The sequence below is a fragment of the Terrapene carolina genome, unplaced genomic scaffold, assembly GCF_002925995.2.
Source record: "Terrapene carolina triunguis isolate 2854851 unplaced genomic scaffold, T_m_triunguis-2.0 Scaffold50880, whole genome shotgun sequence".
NCBI lineage: Eukaryota > Metazoa > Chordata > Testudines > Emydidae > Terrapene > Terrapene triunguis.
This window is the reverse complement of record NW_020715231.1, coordinates 7,475-24,357: the sequence shown is the minus strand read 5'-3', so window position 1 is coordinate 24,357 and position 16,883 is coordinate 7,475. Positions and strand designations below refer to the sequence as shown.

The following is a 16,883-nucleotide window of genomic DNA, read 5'->3' as shown; positions in this document are numbered from 1 at the left end:
AACTTCTGTCTCACCACACTGGCTAACAAGAAGTCAGAACTGCAGCCTCCTTAGATATTCCAGTCCTGGATTCAACACTCAGACACTAAACTTAATGATGAGTGGTTATTTAAAACCAATTTAATCAAACAAAGGGTTCTTCTGATCCCAAAGGACCAGCCACATACCCGGGTCAAAATATAACTCAGATCTTACCCAATAATCACGCAGGGTGTCAATCCTTTAGTATCTAATATCTAAAGTTTTATTTATAGAAAGAAAGAGGTGAGTTAAAATTGGTTAAAGGAATCAAATACATATAATAATTGCAAAGTTCTTGGTTCAGGCTTGAAGCAGGGATGAACTAAACTGCTGGCTTGTTAAGTCTCTGGTTGCTTCCAAATGATTTGGAAGGTCCTCAGTCCTTTGGTTAGAATACGCCCATAGTCCAGAGATTACAGCAGGAATGAGTCAAAATGGAGATGTTTCTTGGGCCTGTTATAGCTTCTGCCATGTGGAGGGAAACACATTGTTCTAAGCAAAGCCCTCAGCACAGTTTGTGGAAAAGTACAGGCACAAGATGGAGTTTAGTATCACATGATCTAGTCACATGCCCACACATGCTTCAATGAGTCATAACAGAGGCCATTACCCATATTCTAGCTAGAAAGTCCACAGGTAGGGATAAGCCTTTTCTATGGTCCAGTGTGAGTTAGGTGTTCTTTGATGGGCCATTCAACTTGAATAATCCCTTCACAATGTGCTGGCCAGACTAAAGTAAGCTGTCTTGTGGGTGTGAGTGAGGAGTGAGGGGCTGGGGAGGGGAAATCAGGGCACAGCAGAGTGAGGGAGGTTGGTCCCTGGAGTGAGGGGCTGGGGAAATCAGGGCAGGAGACAGACAGGTTTACCACCACCTCCAGCCCCCCTCCCCCCCCCCCACCCAGACAGCGCTGGTACCTACTGTGGAGACCGGTCCAGGAGCCAATCAGTTCTGTCTGTCAGGCTGGGGGGGGGGGGGGGGGGGGGGGGGGGGAGCAGCAGCATAAATTGCCCCATTATGAAAGAGTCTATTTTGTCTAGTAGTTAGAGCAGGGGCTGGAATTCAGGACACTTAGGATCTATTCCCAGCTCTGGGAGTTGAATGGGGTCTAGGGATTAGAGTCAGGACTCAGGAGGGTTGGAAGTCAGGATGCCTGGGTTCTATCCCTGGCTCTTGGAGGGGAGGATGGTTTAGTGGTTAGAGTAGGAGTGGCCAGGACTCCTGTTTCCAGCCATGTGAAATACTGTGGTGTCAGAGCCGGCTCTAGGATTTTTGCCGCCCCAAGCAAAAACAATTTTGGCCGCCCCCCCGTTTTTTTCTTACCCCACCCCCGGCCCCGCCTCAACTCTGCCCCTTCCCCAAATCCCCAGCCCTGCCTCCTCCCCCCAGGCTCTCAAGCCTAGGAGGGAGGGAGGGAGGGGGAGAAGCAGCGCGCGCGCCGCGGCCACTCGGGGTCTCCCCCTCCCAGGCTCTCAAACCTGGGAGGGAGGGGGAGGGGGAGCAGCGGCGCGCGAATCAGCTGTTTCGCGCCCCGTGGCGCGCGAGCGGCAGCAGCGGAGGTGAGCTAGGGCGGCCGGGGCACATTTTTAGGGGCGGCATGGCCGGCGCCAGAATGCCGCCCCTAAAAATGTGCAGCCCTAAGCACCAGCTTGTTTTGCTGGTGCCTAGAGCCGGCCCTGAGTGATGTAATAAGAGCAGGGGACTGGGAGTCAGGATGCCTGGGTACTAATTCAGTCTCTTCCACTAATTCACTGTTGTGACCTGGGTAAGTCTTTGTGCTTCAGTTTCCCCATCTGCAAAGTTGGGGTGATAATACCTTGCTCTCAAGAGTGGAAGGGGTGAGGTCTGTGAGGTTTAATGCATTGAAGTTTGTAAAGAGCTGGCAGACCTTGCATGGAAGGGGCCAGAGGGCAGTGGGGTGGCTCTGTGGTTAAGATGAGCTGGCTGTGTTGTGTTCCTCCTGGTCACAGTTTAACAAGTCCACTTCTTTTCACAGATCCAGCCAACCTCATTCATCACACACGTAGCGTCGTTCCACTTCCCGTCTTTGAACATCATCACGCAGTCCTCGCCACTGCCAAAATTGTTGGGCTCCCCTTGATTCCAGTTGCTGGGGATCAAAGAAAGTAGCAAACTCAGCCAGGCATTCGAGGGAAGCCCTGGTGAAATGCACTCCCTGAAATCCCACTTAAGCCCTCAGAGAGGGTGATCCTGCCTCAACCTCTGAAAGGTGGTTTGAGGCTGACTGGTGGTTTGAGCACTGGATAAGAGCCAAGTGTAATGATATAGGGCCTGACTGACCTCTGTTACTCCAGTTTTAAACTGGTCTAGCTATTAACTTCAATGGAATTTACACTGGTGTAACCCTGGGGTGATACAGTGGTGGATCAGGGCCGTACTGTTACAGTGAGAGTTACCTACAGTCTTACAAGTGCTTTTCCTGAGTGAGTGAGCACTGATCAGGCTTGGAGGACACCCTATGTGGTTAGTGATGTGATGCACATTCTCTTTGGTCAGTTCTCGCTTCCAGCCTGACTCTCTATGTCGAGTTAATTCTCGGGGTAGAGTCACTTCCTGGGAACACTGGGGTATTTGGGCTGAGATTTCTGCTAGAGGGGACTGACCTGGGTGCTGTTGGTGACACCTCTGTCCCAGGACTAGTGTAAATAAACAAGTTACACTAAGAAGGAGCCAGATTCCACTGATTTCTTCTCAAAGGGGAAACTTCCCCATAAGACCCTGAAAACTGCTACTGCTCGGCTGAAGGTGACAATTTAAAGCTGAGCATCATCCACCACTTTATTCTCTACCCCACTAGCTCTGGTTCCCTGTGGGGAAACCCTGGACAGTTTAAAGAGCAGAACAGATGGAAGATGAATCAAGAAAGGGCAGCTCCACCCACTCAGCCAATGACTCGATGTGTTTGAAATGTACTGATTGGCCAGTTGCACCGGAGCCAACTCCCTCCCCCCGCATGTACCAGTGAGCGGGATTGGGCTGACCTGTATGACACGGAACTGTCGTCGACCCATATAAATGTCCCTTCATTGCTAACGTCGTGCAGGCCGATCCAGTACTGCTTGCCGTTAGCGTTCTTTGTCAAAAACTCCTGAAAAAAGAAAATAATTGATTGTAATAAAATGTTGCCCAAATCTAAGGCACCACCCCAACCCCACTTCCCACAGCCCGTACTCCTCTCTGGCTCTCTGTTGTTCTCCTTTTGCCGAGATGTGGCCCACTGGGTTATTATTAGAATTATAGTAACACCTAGGCAGCGACTGAGATCGAGGCCCCATTGTGCTACATAGACACCTAGTGAAAGACACTCCCTGCCCCAAAGAGCTTACAATCCAAACAGGCAAAACCAAGGGTGGGAGGGGAAACTAAGGCACGGTGATTTGCCCCAGGTCACACAGAAGGTCAGTGGCAGAGCAGCGAGTAGGACCCAGCTATCCTGGCTCCCTGGCTTGTTCCTGCACCACTAGACCAGGCTGGCTCCCCTCCCAAAGGCCCTGCTGAGGGAGATGTGGCTCTGGATGGATGTGGAAGCACTTTGTGGACATGGAGGCTAGTCAGGAAACATCAGGGGTCTCCCAAGTGACTGTGATCTGATGGATCCCAGTCCTCCACCAGACGCTGTGTCTCCAAACCCTTTCCCCATCACTCCTTACAATCAGGGGTCTCGCTCCAACTCCCGCAAAGTTTCCCTTCCCACGGAGCTTCCCTGGAGCGGTCAGGCTGACTTGCCTGAGGGTCCCCAGCAGCCTGACTAGCGCTTGGGATGAATTGTGCATTAACTCTTGGGAGTTGGGGGAGTGCCCCAAGTCTGTATTCTGGTAAGTGGTTTGCTCCTCGATCCTGTGCCAATAGATGGTGCTCAAGTATATGTAGCATAGTCCCTGGGTTTTGTAGGACCAATACAATTTCTTGTGCACTGCAAATAGCTACGTAATCCATCCCCTGTTATCCACTCCCAGCTTCTGGCAGTCGGAGGTTTAGGGACACCCAGAGCATGGGGCTGGGTCCCTGACCATCTTGGATAATAGCCATTGATGGAACTATTCTCCGTGAACTTATCTAGTTCTTTTTTGACCCCAGTTATACTTTTGGCCTTCACAGCATCCCCTGGCAATGAGTTCTGCAGACTGACTGTGTGCTATGTGAAGAAATACCTCCTTAGGCTTGATTTAAACCTGCTGCCTGTTAATTTCGTCGGGTGACCCCTGGGTCTTGTGTTATGTGAAGGGTAAATAACACTGTCTCCACACCAGTCATGATTTTATAGCCTCTATCCTATCCTCCCTTAGCTGTCTCTTTTCCAAGCTGAACAATCCCAGTCTTTTTAATCTCTCCTCATCTGGAAGCTGTTCCAGCCCCTTGATCATTTTTGTTGCCCTTCTTGTGCACATCTTTACACCAGTGCATAATGTGTTTCCTAGGCACTGAGCAGAAAAACGTCAGCGCCTATCCTGTCCCCAGCATCTCTCTCATCCCAAGAGCCTCCCGTTTGCTGGGAGACTATCTCCACGCCCTTTCTGGGCTGTGTGGCTGGACTCAGTGAGCCTGACTTACCTGCTTTTGTGGGTTATCAATAATAATCAGCATGGCACCTTGGTCTTTGCAGGCCTGCTTGGCATAGGACCAGTGTTTTTGCTCTGTGGAGAAGTAGTAGCAGTTCCCTGCATTCAGCAGCCAGCCAGCTGGACAAATGCTGCAGGCAGAGTCTGCAATGCAAAACAGCAGAGGTCACTCTCGGCGCTGGACTGCAAAGGACAATAATAGCATCTGCCTAGTGCCCTTTAGCCAGTGACCTCAACGCACTTAGCCAAGGTGGGGAGGCGTCACCCTCAATTTGCAGAGGGGGAAACTGAGGCAGAGAGAGGTGCTCAAGATCATTCCCAAGCTGGGAAGAGAACTCAGGAGTCCTGATTTCCGGCCTCACCTGCTCTAACCACTAGCCCAGTGGTTTTCAACCTTTTTTCATTTACGGCCCCTTAAAACATTTCTAATGGCAGTGCAGACCCCTTTGGAAATCTTCAACATAGTCTGTGGACCCCCAGGGGTCCGCGTACCACAGGTTGAAAACCACTGCACTAGACAACATTGGCCTCATAGGAGCTGAGAATAGAAGCCAGCCCTCTGCTCTAACCACTAGACTTCATATACCTCCCAGAGATGGGACTAGAATCCAGGTGTCCCGCATTCCAGTCCCCTGCTCTAACTATTAGACAAAACTGACTCCTTCGACAACCTAGCAGTTTATTCGGGGGAAATCCCAGCGAGCCCCCTGAACTATATTAATCCATTATTATTGCTTGTGGGGAAAAGGAGCAGGAATCCTAAGTGCACGAGGTGCCATGGCCCAGGCCCCCATTTGCTGGGTGCTGTACGTTATTTATTACTTGCATTCTGGCAGTGCTTAGACGCCCCAGTCATAGACAGGCCCCGTTGTGCCAGGCATGGTACAAACACAGAACAGAAAGACGGTCCCTGCCGTGAAGGGCTGGCAATCTAAGCAGGTCGAGGCCGGCGCGTATCTCACCGTTCCCTTTCTGGACAGCATCCAGAATCTTGTAGGCCTCAGCCCTGATGTCATCTCTGTCACTTTTCGCTTTGGCCAGATCCTCCGACACTGCAAATACAACACATCGTCACATGTAGGAATAGGGCTGTATCCCTTTAAACAGTCTGTGAGCCTCGAGTGGCGTTCACCGTGTTCTGTACTTTAGAAGCAGCCACAAGCCAGCCAGAGCAGCGGGTGTGTGTACAGCTAGGCCTGGCATATCTGTGTACAGATCGTTAACAGCGGGATTTGGGGCCTGGCTGTGACACTGAAATGGGGCCCCTATCCCAGCAGCAGGAGGCACTGAGCTTGTTACTCGGTCGGTCTGATACATCATTAGGGACTGGAGACTGGCCGGAATCGCCAGCTGAACCTGAACCTTTCACAGGGGTCAAAATCATTCCTCTAAAACCAGGTCCCCTCCCCCGAACCTCAGCAGGAGCCCTGCCCTCCCTTTGCACCCAGGCACACTGCCCTGCCCTCCCCCTCCCAATTCCCTACCTCTGGTTCCCCAGTTTATTACACCTGGGCCTTCTTCTGCCCAGTCCTTTAATCCACCTGCCTCCCCTCGGCCCCTAATGAGTCACCATCCCCCTCCCCCCCCCCCCGACCCTCCCCTGCTTCAAAAGCACATATCCCCTCTCCTATTTGTCCCAAGTGAATCTAGGGAGCAAGAAACAGCCAGATCCCCCCTCTCTAGCAGCCCAGCCCATGCGAGTCCCTAAAGGCCAGAGGCTCCTGCAGTGACTGGGAACGCACTTGGGGTGAGAATCCCTGGAACTGAAGGTGAACTGGCTTCCCCAATTCGCCCCAGTTAGAGTCACACACAGTGAATCTGGTGCAGGAGGAGCCCTGGGTGCAGAGGCTCTGTGGGCACTGGTTGTGTCCCTGCCCCTCCGGTGGGTCACCCAGAGTAGGGCATGGCCCCGGTTTCCAGCCTCAGTGGCTTGGTCCCAAATGCTGCTTGCTCAGGCTGGCCTGGGGAATAGCTGGGGATGGATCCCAAATCGCCATGGAAACCTGGCGCTGGGATTCTCCACCCCCCCCTCTTCTTTCTGCCGTTCTCCACCCCCTCCTCTGCCTGAGCCCTGCTCCCTCCCCTCCATGGGTACTCACCTTCCATTTTCAGTGCGGCCTGGTCTGACTGCAGCCTCTTCAGATCCGTGGCCAGCTCCACCTCTGAGAGATAAACAGGGCTGATCACGTTCCTGGGAGGGTGCGTCATGGGGACCCAGGGCTCAGTGGGAACAAGGAGGTGGCCAGGGAATGGGGGCTGTTGTTGGGGGGAGGAGTAACATGACTGGGGTGCAGGGGACTCGTAGAGATGACGCTGAGCTGTGGGTCTGTGAGGGCTCCAGTACGTACCAGTGCTGTGCATGGCGGACTGGTTGAAATGAAGCGTCTTCAGTTGCTTCCCTGTCTTGGAGCCTGGAAGAGACAGAGGCCGGTGAGCTGTGAACTGCCCCTCACCTCATCTCGTGGGGCAGGGCCGTGTTCCCTAGCAGAGTGGGTCTGTCAGGTACTGGGGTCTCCCGGGGTTGCTTTCTTTCCTGGTGGATTTGCTTTCGTCCCCGGCCATGATAGTCCATGACTCAGGCTCCGAGATGGAGAGCGACTTGCCCCAGGCCAGGTAGTGAAGCAAGATTAGAACTCGGAGCTCCCTGTCTCGTGCTCATTCCCTCGGACCCCACCTCCAGCTGCCAGCCCTGCCTGGGGAGAGCTTGTTAGTGAGTTTAGTTAGGGCCCATCCAGACTAGGGAAATTTGTACTAGTGTCGCCGTGGACTGGTGCAAATCCCTAGTGGAGACACACAGGGGTGGTGAGTTGTATGGGCCTGTGGTGCCCGGGCTCCAGCAAATTCAGGGCCCGGGAGGCCCGGCTCCACCAATGTTCTGGGTCCGGTCTCTGCCCTGGCCCCACCTGCTGCCCCCATGTGCCTCCCCCGGAGCACCACCTGGCCCTACCGGCCGCCCCCACGCACCTCCCCCGAGCATCCCTGCCTGCCCTGGGCAGCAGGCGGCTGCCCCCTGCAGCTCCACGTTGAGCTCCCTTGCCAGCTGCTGCTGTGTCCGGCTACAAGGGAGCAGCGCCGGGGGCAGGCTGAGGCGGCTGCTGCGCCTGCGGCAGGAGGAGGGGAGGAGGCGCATCGCCACCCTACCCCCGGCAGGTGACTCCGAGTCAACTCCAAGGGGGGTCGGTGCTTATCCTGGCTAGACCTCCTGAGCAGCAGCCTGGGGGGCCTTGGGTGAGTGTCGTGCCGGGGGGGCAGGGCAGGGAGATTCCCCCTCCCCCGGAGCTTGCTGCTGCTGGCAGGGAGGGGGCTGGGGGGAGTCTTCCTCTCTGGCCCCTACCCCAGCCCTGGGCAGCCTGCCTGCTGCACCCCAAACTCCACATCCCTGGCCCAGCCCCATGCCCCACATCCTCTCCCGCACCCCAACCCTGCAATTCAACCCAGAGCCCGCACCCAGCACCCAACCCCCCCCAGAGACCGAACTCAGCACCCAAACCCCGTCCTGCACCCAGCACCCCAAACCCCCTTCCACACCTCCTTCTGCACTCCAACCCCCTATCCCAGCCCGGAGCCCGCACCCAGCACCCCAAACCCCCTCCCGCACCCCGTCCTGCATCCCAACCCTCTATCCCAGCCCAGAGCCCACACCCAGCACCCAAACTCTCTCCCAGAGCCCGCACCTCTCTGTGACGCTCTGTACCTCGGGAGAAACACCCAGGATCCCTATGTTCATTCTTGTAAAATGATTGTGTGGTTTCCAGTGCAAAGTTTGTCATGTCGGGTGTCTTCAGAAGGCTCATGATGCACTGAGCATGGTTGTTACATGAAATTATAACCTATAACATCACTGTATGTAGTTATGAGGCTGAAAATGTATCCTCATGGCTTAAAGCAAGCCCAGAAAAAGCTCTCCATAGCAGAGGGGCAGTTCACACCTCATCAGGGCAGGTATGGGACAAACCCAGCCCAGCCTCATAGGAACAAAAGACGCTGGCCTAGGCAGCATCAAAAGAATCTGTTAGACTCTCGAGGGAGTGACCCCCCTTCCTTTGGTCAGTTTGGCACTGCGATGCGGTATTGCTCACCTGACTCTGAAGGGGGGCGGCAAAGCCAAGAAGGAAGAAAGGACATGATAAAAGGGAGAGACATTTTCCATGCTTTAGCTCTCATCCACCTCCATCTACAGACACCACCACCAAGTGACTGAAGCGCTGATCAAAGGGGAGAGCCTGGCTGAAGAGCAACCAACTAGCCTGTGGTGAGAAGCATCTAAGTTTGTAAGGGCATTGAAAGTGTTAAGATCAGCTTAGAATGTGTTTTGCTTTTATTTCATTGGACCAAATCTGACTTGTTTTGCTTTGACTTAAAATCACTTAGAATCTATCTTTATAGTTAATGAATCTGTTTGTTTATTCTACTTGAAGCAGTGCGTTTGGTCTGAAGCATGACAGAGACTCCCCTTGGGATAACAAGCTTGGTACATAACAATTTCTTTGTTAAATTGACAAACTCATATAAGCTTGCAGCATCCAGTGGGCATAACTGGACACTGCAAGACAGAGGTTTCTAGGGTTGTGTCTGGGACTGGAGATATTGGTTAGTGTCATTCGCTTGCAAGTAGCTGGGAGCAGCTTACATGCCAGAGGCTGTGCGTGAACAGCCCAGGAGTGGGGGTTCTCACAGCAGAGCAGGGTAAGGCTGGCTCCCAGAGTCGAGGATTGGAGTGACCTAGCAGATCACCGGTCCGGATAACACCAGAGGGGAATGTCACACCCTCCCGCACCCAAACCCTATCTCCCAGAGCCTGCACCCCAAACTCCCTCCTGCACCCAAACTCCCTCCAAGAGCCCACACCCCACACCCCCTCCTGCACCCCAACCCCCTGCCCTTCACCCAGCACCCAAACTCCATCCTAGAGCCCGCATCCCTCCCACACCCAAACTTCCTCCCAGAATCTGCACCCCAAACCCGCTCCCACACCCAAACGCCCTCCCAGAGCCTTAGGCAGGTGTGTGTGTGTGTGTATGGGAGGGGGGGACTTGGACCTGTTCTGGGCACCACCAGAAATTATACAAACCTGGCACCCCTGCAGACACATGGCACAAGGCTTGCACAGGTTACCAGGGTTAGACCCACTGGTGTGAGTCTTACTTTGCACCATCCCAGCATGTGTCTACATTAGTGGTTTGCATCAGCATTTACCTATCAGGACAAGGTCTGTAGAGAAGGGGCAGGTTCTCCATCACCTGGAATCATTAAAAGATTATCTGTCTCTTCCTAAAAGTTCCACTCCAGCTCGACTACCAGATATGGGATGGATATAGGAATCGCTGGGTGGGATTCTCTGGCCTCTGCTATGCAGGAGGTCAGACTAGATGCCCGTAACAGTCCCTTCTGGCCGTAACATCTATGAGAAACGACAGTGCAAACTTCCCTAATGCAGACAGGAACCTAGCTAGTTAGATAGAGCCTGATCCAAACACCACTGAAGACAATGGAAGCCTTTCTATTGGTTCAATGGGTTTCAGATCAAACCATTAGTTAGTTAATAGGAGCACAACAGAAAAGAAGAGGGGTTTGGTATTTCTTCTTTCCCTGTGTCCCTCTGCCTGTCTGTCTGTCTCCACCTATCGTCCCATGTCTTACACTTTGGCTGGAAGTTCTTTGGGGCAGGAATTGGCTTTGTGTTCTGTGTTTGTACAGCACTTCACACAATGGAGTCCTGGTTCATAACTGGGGCTCCTGGCTGCTGCCATAATACACCTAACAGGTGAGTCTGGGATCCATAGACAATCACAGCCCTTGTTAGAGCCAATGAGTGCCAAATATCCACTTTTAGACACAACAGGAGGAGCAATCAAGCTCATTTATGTAGTGAAACAGCTGCAGAAAATGGAAGTGACCACCCGAGGCACCAGGCTGCATAGCAGGAAAGAGCCGTGTGGGCTGAGAGGGGCCCTGGTTGCAGTCCCAGGTGCTCAGAGCAGCCTGTGTGTGAGGGAGGCTGAAAGAGCTGTGAGCGGGACCCTGGCAGGAAGCAGAGATGGAGTTTCTTGGGCACAGAGCCCGCTGAAGGGGCAGACAGGGGATTTCCAAGAAAGGGAACAGCCTGCGGCTGTTTGTTCCTGCTGTGTTCAAGGGAACAAGATATTGTAACTACCAAGATCACAGTGAGAACAGACCTGCCTGGGAGCAGCGATTGCTCCCTCTAACAGGAACAAACCCGACAGCACCTCAGATTTTGGCTTCCGCCAAAGGGGCAACATCGGTAATACAAATACACGGACACTCATAAGTAAACTGAATTGTTACCGTTGCCTCTCAGCACAGATTGATCATTCCGCAACTGCTCCAGCTCCTTGGACATCTCCGAGTCTAGACAGAAGGACAGACACCAGCTGTTGTTTATATGGTTTGTGGCGGGGAGGGGACTGAGTTTTCAATTTGGATTCACAGCATAGAGAGAGATGCTGCATTTCTACTTTCCAACTTCCCCCTGTGAAGATAATCTCTGAGGGTGGGATCCCCAAAGGGATTTCAGCGTTGCAATGCTGAGCATCACGGTGCCTAGAAAATCCCAGGAACACCCACAAAGCCGAGTTACATGCCCAGGCTCATATACAATGAATGGGGAGAGCAATGCACCTGAGTGCAATTCGCAAAACCCAGCACACTAGGCGGGGAGCTGAGTAAGTAACCAATGGGAGACACTGATGAGCCAAGCCCCACCCTTTTCTCAGAGCTAGGCACGCTAGTCCAGGCTGCAGGAATGGGAAGTATCTAGCTTTGCTAGTGATCCACAAACGGGAACTCCGCTCCTGGCTTAGGCACCTGGGTAGTGTCTTGTGGGAATGAGTTAGGTGCCTGCCTCGTTCTACACAAAATGCAAGGGAGGAGGTGCTGCTGCCCACCTTATAGCCCAATGGTTAGACCACTCGCCTGGGATGTGGATGACCCAGGTTCAAATCCCTCCTCCCTAGCAGAAAAGCAGAAAGGATTTGTATAGGGGCTTAGGTGGAAGATAGGCATCTAGATGCCTTGAGGGAGGCAGCAGTGCGCATGCCTAGAGGTGTCAAGTGAGTTTAGGCGCCTACAGCGCTCAGTGAGAATTTTGTGGATTGCAGTAGGAGACTTAGGTGCCTCATTGGCTTCAAGGATTCCACCCGGAATGACCTCTGCCCTGGCGCAGTCTGGCCAACTCCAGAGGTTAAAAACCAATCACAAGATTGGCTTAAAAATCATAAGATTTGTGAAAAATGATAGACTTTAGTTTTCTTTTCTTTGCCTTCTGGTTTCTGAGCCATTACGTCGCTTTCCCAAGCTTTTCTCTGCAACTAGAATCCGTCTCAGTATTTTTAAATGAAAGCTCAGAGTCTCACCTAATCACAAGACTCCTGGAGTTGGGGCTTTAATTCAAACATCACCTAGAGTTGGCAACGCTGAGGCTGCTATGTGTAATGACACCTAACAAGGCTCCTCAGCAGGACGTGAATTCCTGCTATCTACAGCAAAGACCTCTTGAGCTACAGGAGCTACTCTGTTAGCTGGCAGGAGTAGTTAGGCTGTTATCCAGTGTGGAACAGCTGCTAGAGGGTGTCCCAACACATATTGCACTCACTTGTACCTGTGCATACATTCAAGAATCAAACACCACAGTATCCCTGCTCACAGTGCGGGCCTTGGGAAGGGGCCCCACAGCTGTGAATTGGAGGGCAGGCGGCCTTACTTAATGAGTCTTGTCTTACAATTAGCAGCACTATGGCACAATGAAATACATTGCGGGGGACTATATCCCTTCTCCTGCAGTGTCTTGATACTGGCCATTGATAGAGATAAGGGGACCTGGCTGGGAGGGACTCAAGGCCTGAAATCCCGGCCTTGCTGAAGCCAATGAGAGTTTGGTCATTGACTTAATGGAGTCAGGATTTCACCCCTGGTCTTTTCCACTGGGTCCATTCCTGTGTGATAGTCCTAAACGCACTCCGGGATACTTACACTTTCCAATCACCATGGCGAGGAGGACGGCCCATAACACAAATGACACGGCGTGCACAGCGTAAAGGGTTAATATGGACTTTTCCTCCCCATTCACGCCCCTACCACACTGCAGCAAGGAATTCCCTGGAAGGCAGAAGCAAAGACAGCAGGAATTAGAGCACCAGTCCCTGCCCTCTGGCGAACCGGTGCTGCGGGGGGAGGTGTGCTCTGAGCCTCGCGGGGAAGGCACTAGGGGAATTCAGAATTCACTATTATTGTAATTCATAAACAAATAGTGATGGATGTGCCGCTGGTGCCAGGAATCTCTGTGCAGATCTACGTATCTATCTATCCCCAAACACCCCCTCTATCTATCCCTATAGAATCAGAAGATTACGGTCAGAAGAGACCCTAGGGGGTCATCTAGTCCAACCCCCTGTTCAAAGCAGGACCAGCCCCAACTAAATCATAGAATCATAGAATATCAGGGTTGGAAGGGACCTCAGGAGGTCATCTAGTCCAACCCTCTGCTCAAAGCAGGACCAGTTCCCAACTAAATCATCCCAGCCAGGGCTTTGTCAAGCCGGGCCTTAAAAACCTCCAAGGAAGGAGACTCCACCACCTCCCTAGGTAACGCATTCCAGTGCTTCACCACCCTCCTAGTGAAATAGTGTTTCCTAATATCCAACCTAGACCTCCCCCACTGCAACTTGAGACCATTGCTCCTTGTTCTGTCATCTGCCACCATTGAGAACAGCCGAGTTCCATCCTCTTTGGAACCCCCCTTCAGGTAGTTGAAGGCTGCTATCAAATCCCCCCTCATTCTTCTCTTCTGGAGACTAAACAATCCCAGTTCCCTCAGCCTCTCCTCATAAGTCATGCGCTCCAGACCCCTAATCATTTTTGTTGCCCTCCGCTGGACTCTTTCCAATTTTTCCACATCCTTCTTGTAGTGTGGGGCCCAAAACTGGACACAGTACTCCAGATGAGGCCTCACCAATGTCGAATAAAGGGGAACGATCACGTTCCTCGATCTGCTGGCAATGCCCCTACTTATACAGCCCAAAATGCCGTTAGCCTTCTTGGCAACAAGAGCACACTGTTGACTCATATCCAGCTTCTCATCCACTGTGACCCCTAGGTCCTTTTCTGCAGAACTGCTACCTAGTCATTCGGTCCCTAGTCTGTAGCTGTGCATGGGATTCTTCCGTCCTAAGTGCAGGACTCTGCACTTGTCCTTGTTGAACCTCATCAGGTTTCTTTTGGCCCAATCCTCTAATTTGTCTAGGTCCCTCTGTATCCGATCCCTACCCTCTAGTGTATCTACCACGCCTCCTAGTTTAGTGTCATCGGCAAACTTGCTGAGAGTGCAGTCCACACCATCCTCCAGATCATTAATAAAGATATTAAACAAAACTGGCCCCTGGACCGACCCTTGGGGCACTCCGCTTGAAACTGGCTGCCAACTAGACATGGAGCCATTGATCACTACCCGTTGAGCCCGACGATCTAGCCAGCTTTCTATCCACCTTACAGTCCATTCATCCAGCCCATACTTCTTTAACTTGGCAGCAAGAATACTGTGGGAGGCCTTAAAACCCTCTAAGGAAGGAGATTCCACCAACTCCCTAGGTAACCCATTCCAGTGCTTCACCACCCTCCTAGTGAAATAGTGTTTCCTAATATCCAACTTAGATCTCCCCCACTGCAACTTGAGACCATTGCTCCTTATATCCACCTTATCTATCTATCATTTGCCCACCTGGATTTCCATTGAGCCTGAAGCCCCAGCAGTTAGAGAACCCCATTTCCTGGGAGTCCCCTCTGTTTTCCCAAGGATCCTTTGGGGAAGCCAGGCCATGAGATCCATGTGAGATGCTGTGATGATTCCCCCCACCACCCCTTTCTTCTTTGACTGCCTTCCACCATCAGGATACAGCTCCACGGCTGCAACCCCGCCTACATCTCACCCTCACCCCCTGTTCGATCTGTGCTCCCCTCCTGATGGTCGCCTGTACCACTTCCCTGTGGCCAGGAGGTGGTACAGGCCTCCCCTCCGGCCTCCCCTCCGGCGCCCTATGCTCTCCCATACACTGTCCTCCAGGATTCCATCTTGCTGCAAACTCATGCGCCATGAAGCCTGCCATGCAGAGAGGCTGCCCCCAGCTCTGTGCTGCTCTGTCCCATCCACTGTAGCCTCCTCCAGGCAGGAACCAGCCCTTGATTCAGAGCATTGCTTCAAGCACAGTACCCTTACTCACCAGCCAACCCCCCCTTCCCCCACTGCCCCAGCCCACTGTGCTGCTGTCAGCAGGGGGGCTGGGGAGGGGAAGGAAGCAGCTGTGTCTCCAACCCCCACACCTCACATCAATGCCCCCCCCCACACACACACATATCCCCCTTCACTTTCCAGGAATGAAAAAAAAGAGGAAGAAAAGAAGCACAAATCTGCTGTAAGCGCAGAATTGCACAAGGCATGTTCCTATGGCGCAACGCAGGGACATCTCGCCTGATCAGCAGGACTCTGGATCTGAAATGCCTCTCGTAACGCTTCCACCACTGGGCCTGGGACAGGGATCAGGGCCAAGGCTCCTGATGGTATAACCTGCAATTGTGTATGATGGGCTCCACTACCCAGCAACTCGCGCATCGTGGACAGTAGTCCTGAGTGCAGTATGGGTGCAAAATCTATTTATCCATTCAATCCCATAAACACTAGCCATCCCTATACAACCCCATCCATCCATCCCCATACTCCTCCCTCCCTCCCTCCCTCCCTCCATCCATCCATCCATCCCCATACTCCTCCATCCATCCATTCATCCATCCCCATGCACCCCCCTCCATCCATCTGTCCATCCCCATACACACACATCCAACCATATCTAGCTCACAATCTCCATACACACCAGTTCATCCACATCTATCTATCCATCCATCCATCTATCTATCCTCACACAGCACCCCTCCTCCCTCATTCACTCTCTTTCTCTTGCTCCCCCTCCTTTTAACCCACTCATTGCCATAGTATGCAAGCACCAGACATAAACATCTGACGAAATGCTGCTGAGACAAGCCTGGAATTCTCTCAGCCGGGCTCTGCCCAGCACCTCCAGCTGTGGTGTATGAAACGCCACCTTCCAGCGTACAGACCTGCCTTCGAGTCTGACTTCGCTGCTGAGCCCTGTACAGCTCTATAAGTAGGGCCCAATCCTGCAAACCTCGCTGACACCGCCCTCCTCTTGGCTTCACTGGGGTGTGGAGTCTGCAGGATCAGGGTGTGCCGATTATCAGGAAATGATTGTGCACTCTCCCACTAATGCAGCCTGGGGTTACCTGCTCTCCCAAATGTCATTTCTGTCTCCTGTTCCTTGAGCGTCTCTTGGTCGGACTCTTCGCACTTTTGGTAAATGCTGCCTGAAGGCATCGCTCTGAACCTCTTCCTACCCCAACGGCTCCAGTGGCTTTTATACCAGCTGAGGCTCTGAGCAGCTTTGCTGGAAAAGGAAACACATGTACCCAGCCACTCTTCCTCTCTTCAGAACACAGAGATCTGTGACCCTGTCACTTCTCCTCTAGCAGCTGGGAGCCTTTGTACAGCCAGTATTACTGGTGCAGCTGAAAAATAAGAGCCACCCACACAGTGACCCAAGGGGCACAGACAATCTTTAAGTGGGAGGATCTGTTTGGAGCTGGGCATGTCCTTACCCTGGGCCCTGCAAGAGGGGTTCTCCTGTGTGCAGTCTGTGAACATTGCTGCTCAGGGAAATAGAATGGTGAACATCTTGTCAATAAACAAACGGCACTAAGAAAACACCTGACTCCACGTCACCGATTTGTGCTCCAAACAGGAAGCTAATCTACAAGGGCCTGAAAAACTGCTTGGCAAAGGGCACCAACATCTTTCTCTCTTTTCAGGGTCTTTGTGCCATTGATGGCACTTGGCATCTTGTCAGTTTCACTGGTTTGCAACCCTGCATAGGCTGTGAGTCAGGTTCCCCTGTTGTTTGCATTGGTCTCTCTCACAGTGCCAGGGAGGGGAAAACAAGGAAAATGTGACTGTAAAAGTACAAAAATTGGCAGGGGGAGGAGTAGGAGCCGAAACAACTTGTGTAACTAAAATCACTAGGGGGAATATTTTCAAACGCATCTAAGGGGATACCTACACTGCAACAAAAACCATGTGGCATGGCCGCGGTTGACCCAGGTCAGCTAACTCGGGCTTGTGGGACTCAGCCTGCAGGGGCTAAAAATTGCAGTGTAGACATTTGGGCTCGGGGGTGGGGGGGAGCCCGGGCTTTGAGACCCTCCCC

The 16,883-nt window shown here is 52.6% G+C and overlaps 1 protein-coding gene across 1 annotated transcript; it reads right to left on the bottom strand.

Annotated features, from left to right (window-relative positions):
• Positions 1-1,682: 1,682 nt before the first annotated feature.
• LOC112107748 (C-type lectin domain family 4 member G-like) lies at positions 1,683-16,153 on the bottom strand. The gene is made up of 9 exons (XM_024201605.2): positions 15,907-16,153; positions 12,589-12,714; positions 10,906-10,968; positions 6,948-7,010; positions 6,699-6,761; positions 5,562-5,651; positions 4,592-4,743; positions 3,022-3,128; positions 1,683-2,129 (listed from the first exon to the last, which is right to left on the bottom strand). Exons 1-9 carry the CDS (start codon positions 15,995-15,997, stop codon positions 1,991-1,993), a joined length of 894 nt encoding a protein of 297 aa, XP_024057373.2. The 5' UTR covers positions 15,998-16,153; the 3' UTR covers positions 1,683-1,990.
• Between the last annotated feature and the right edge of the window lie 730 nt (positions 16,154-16,883).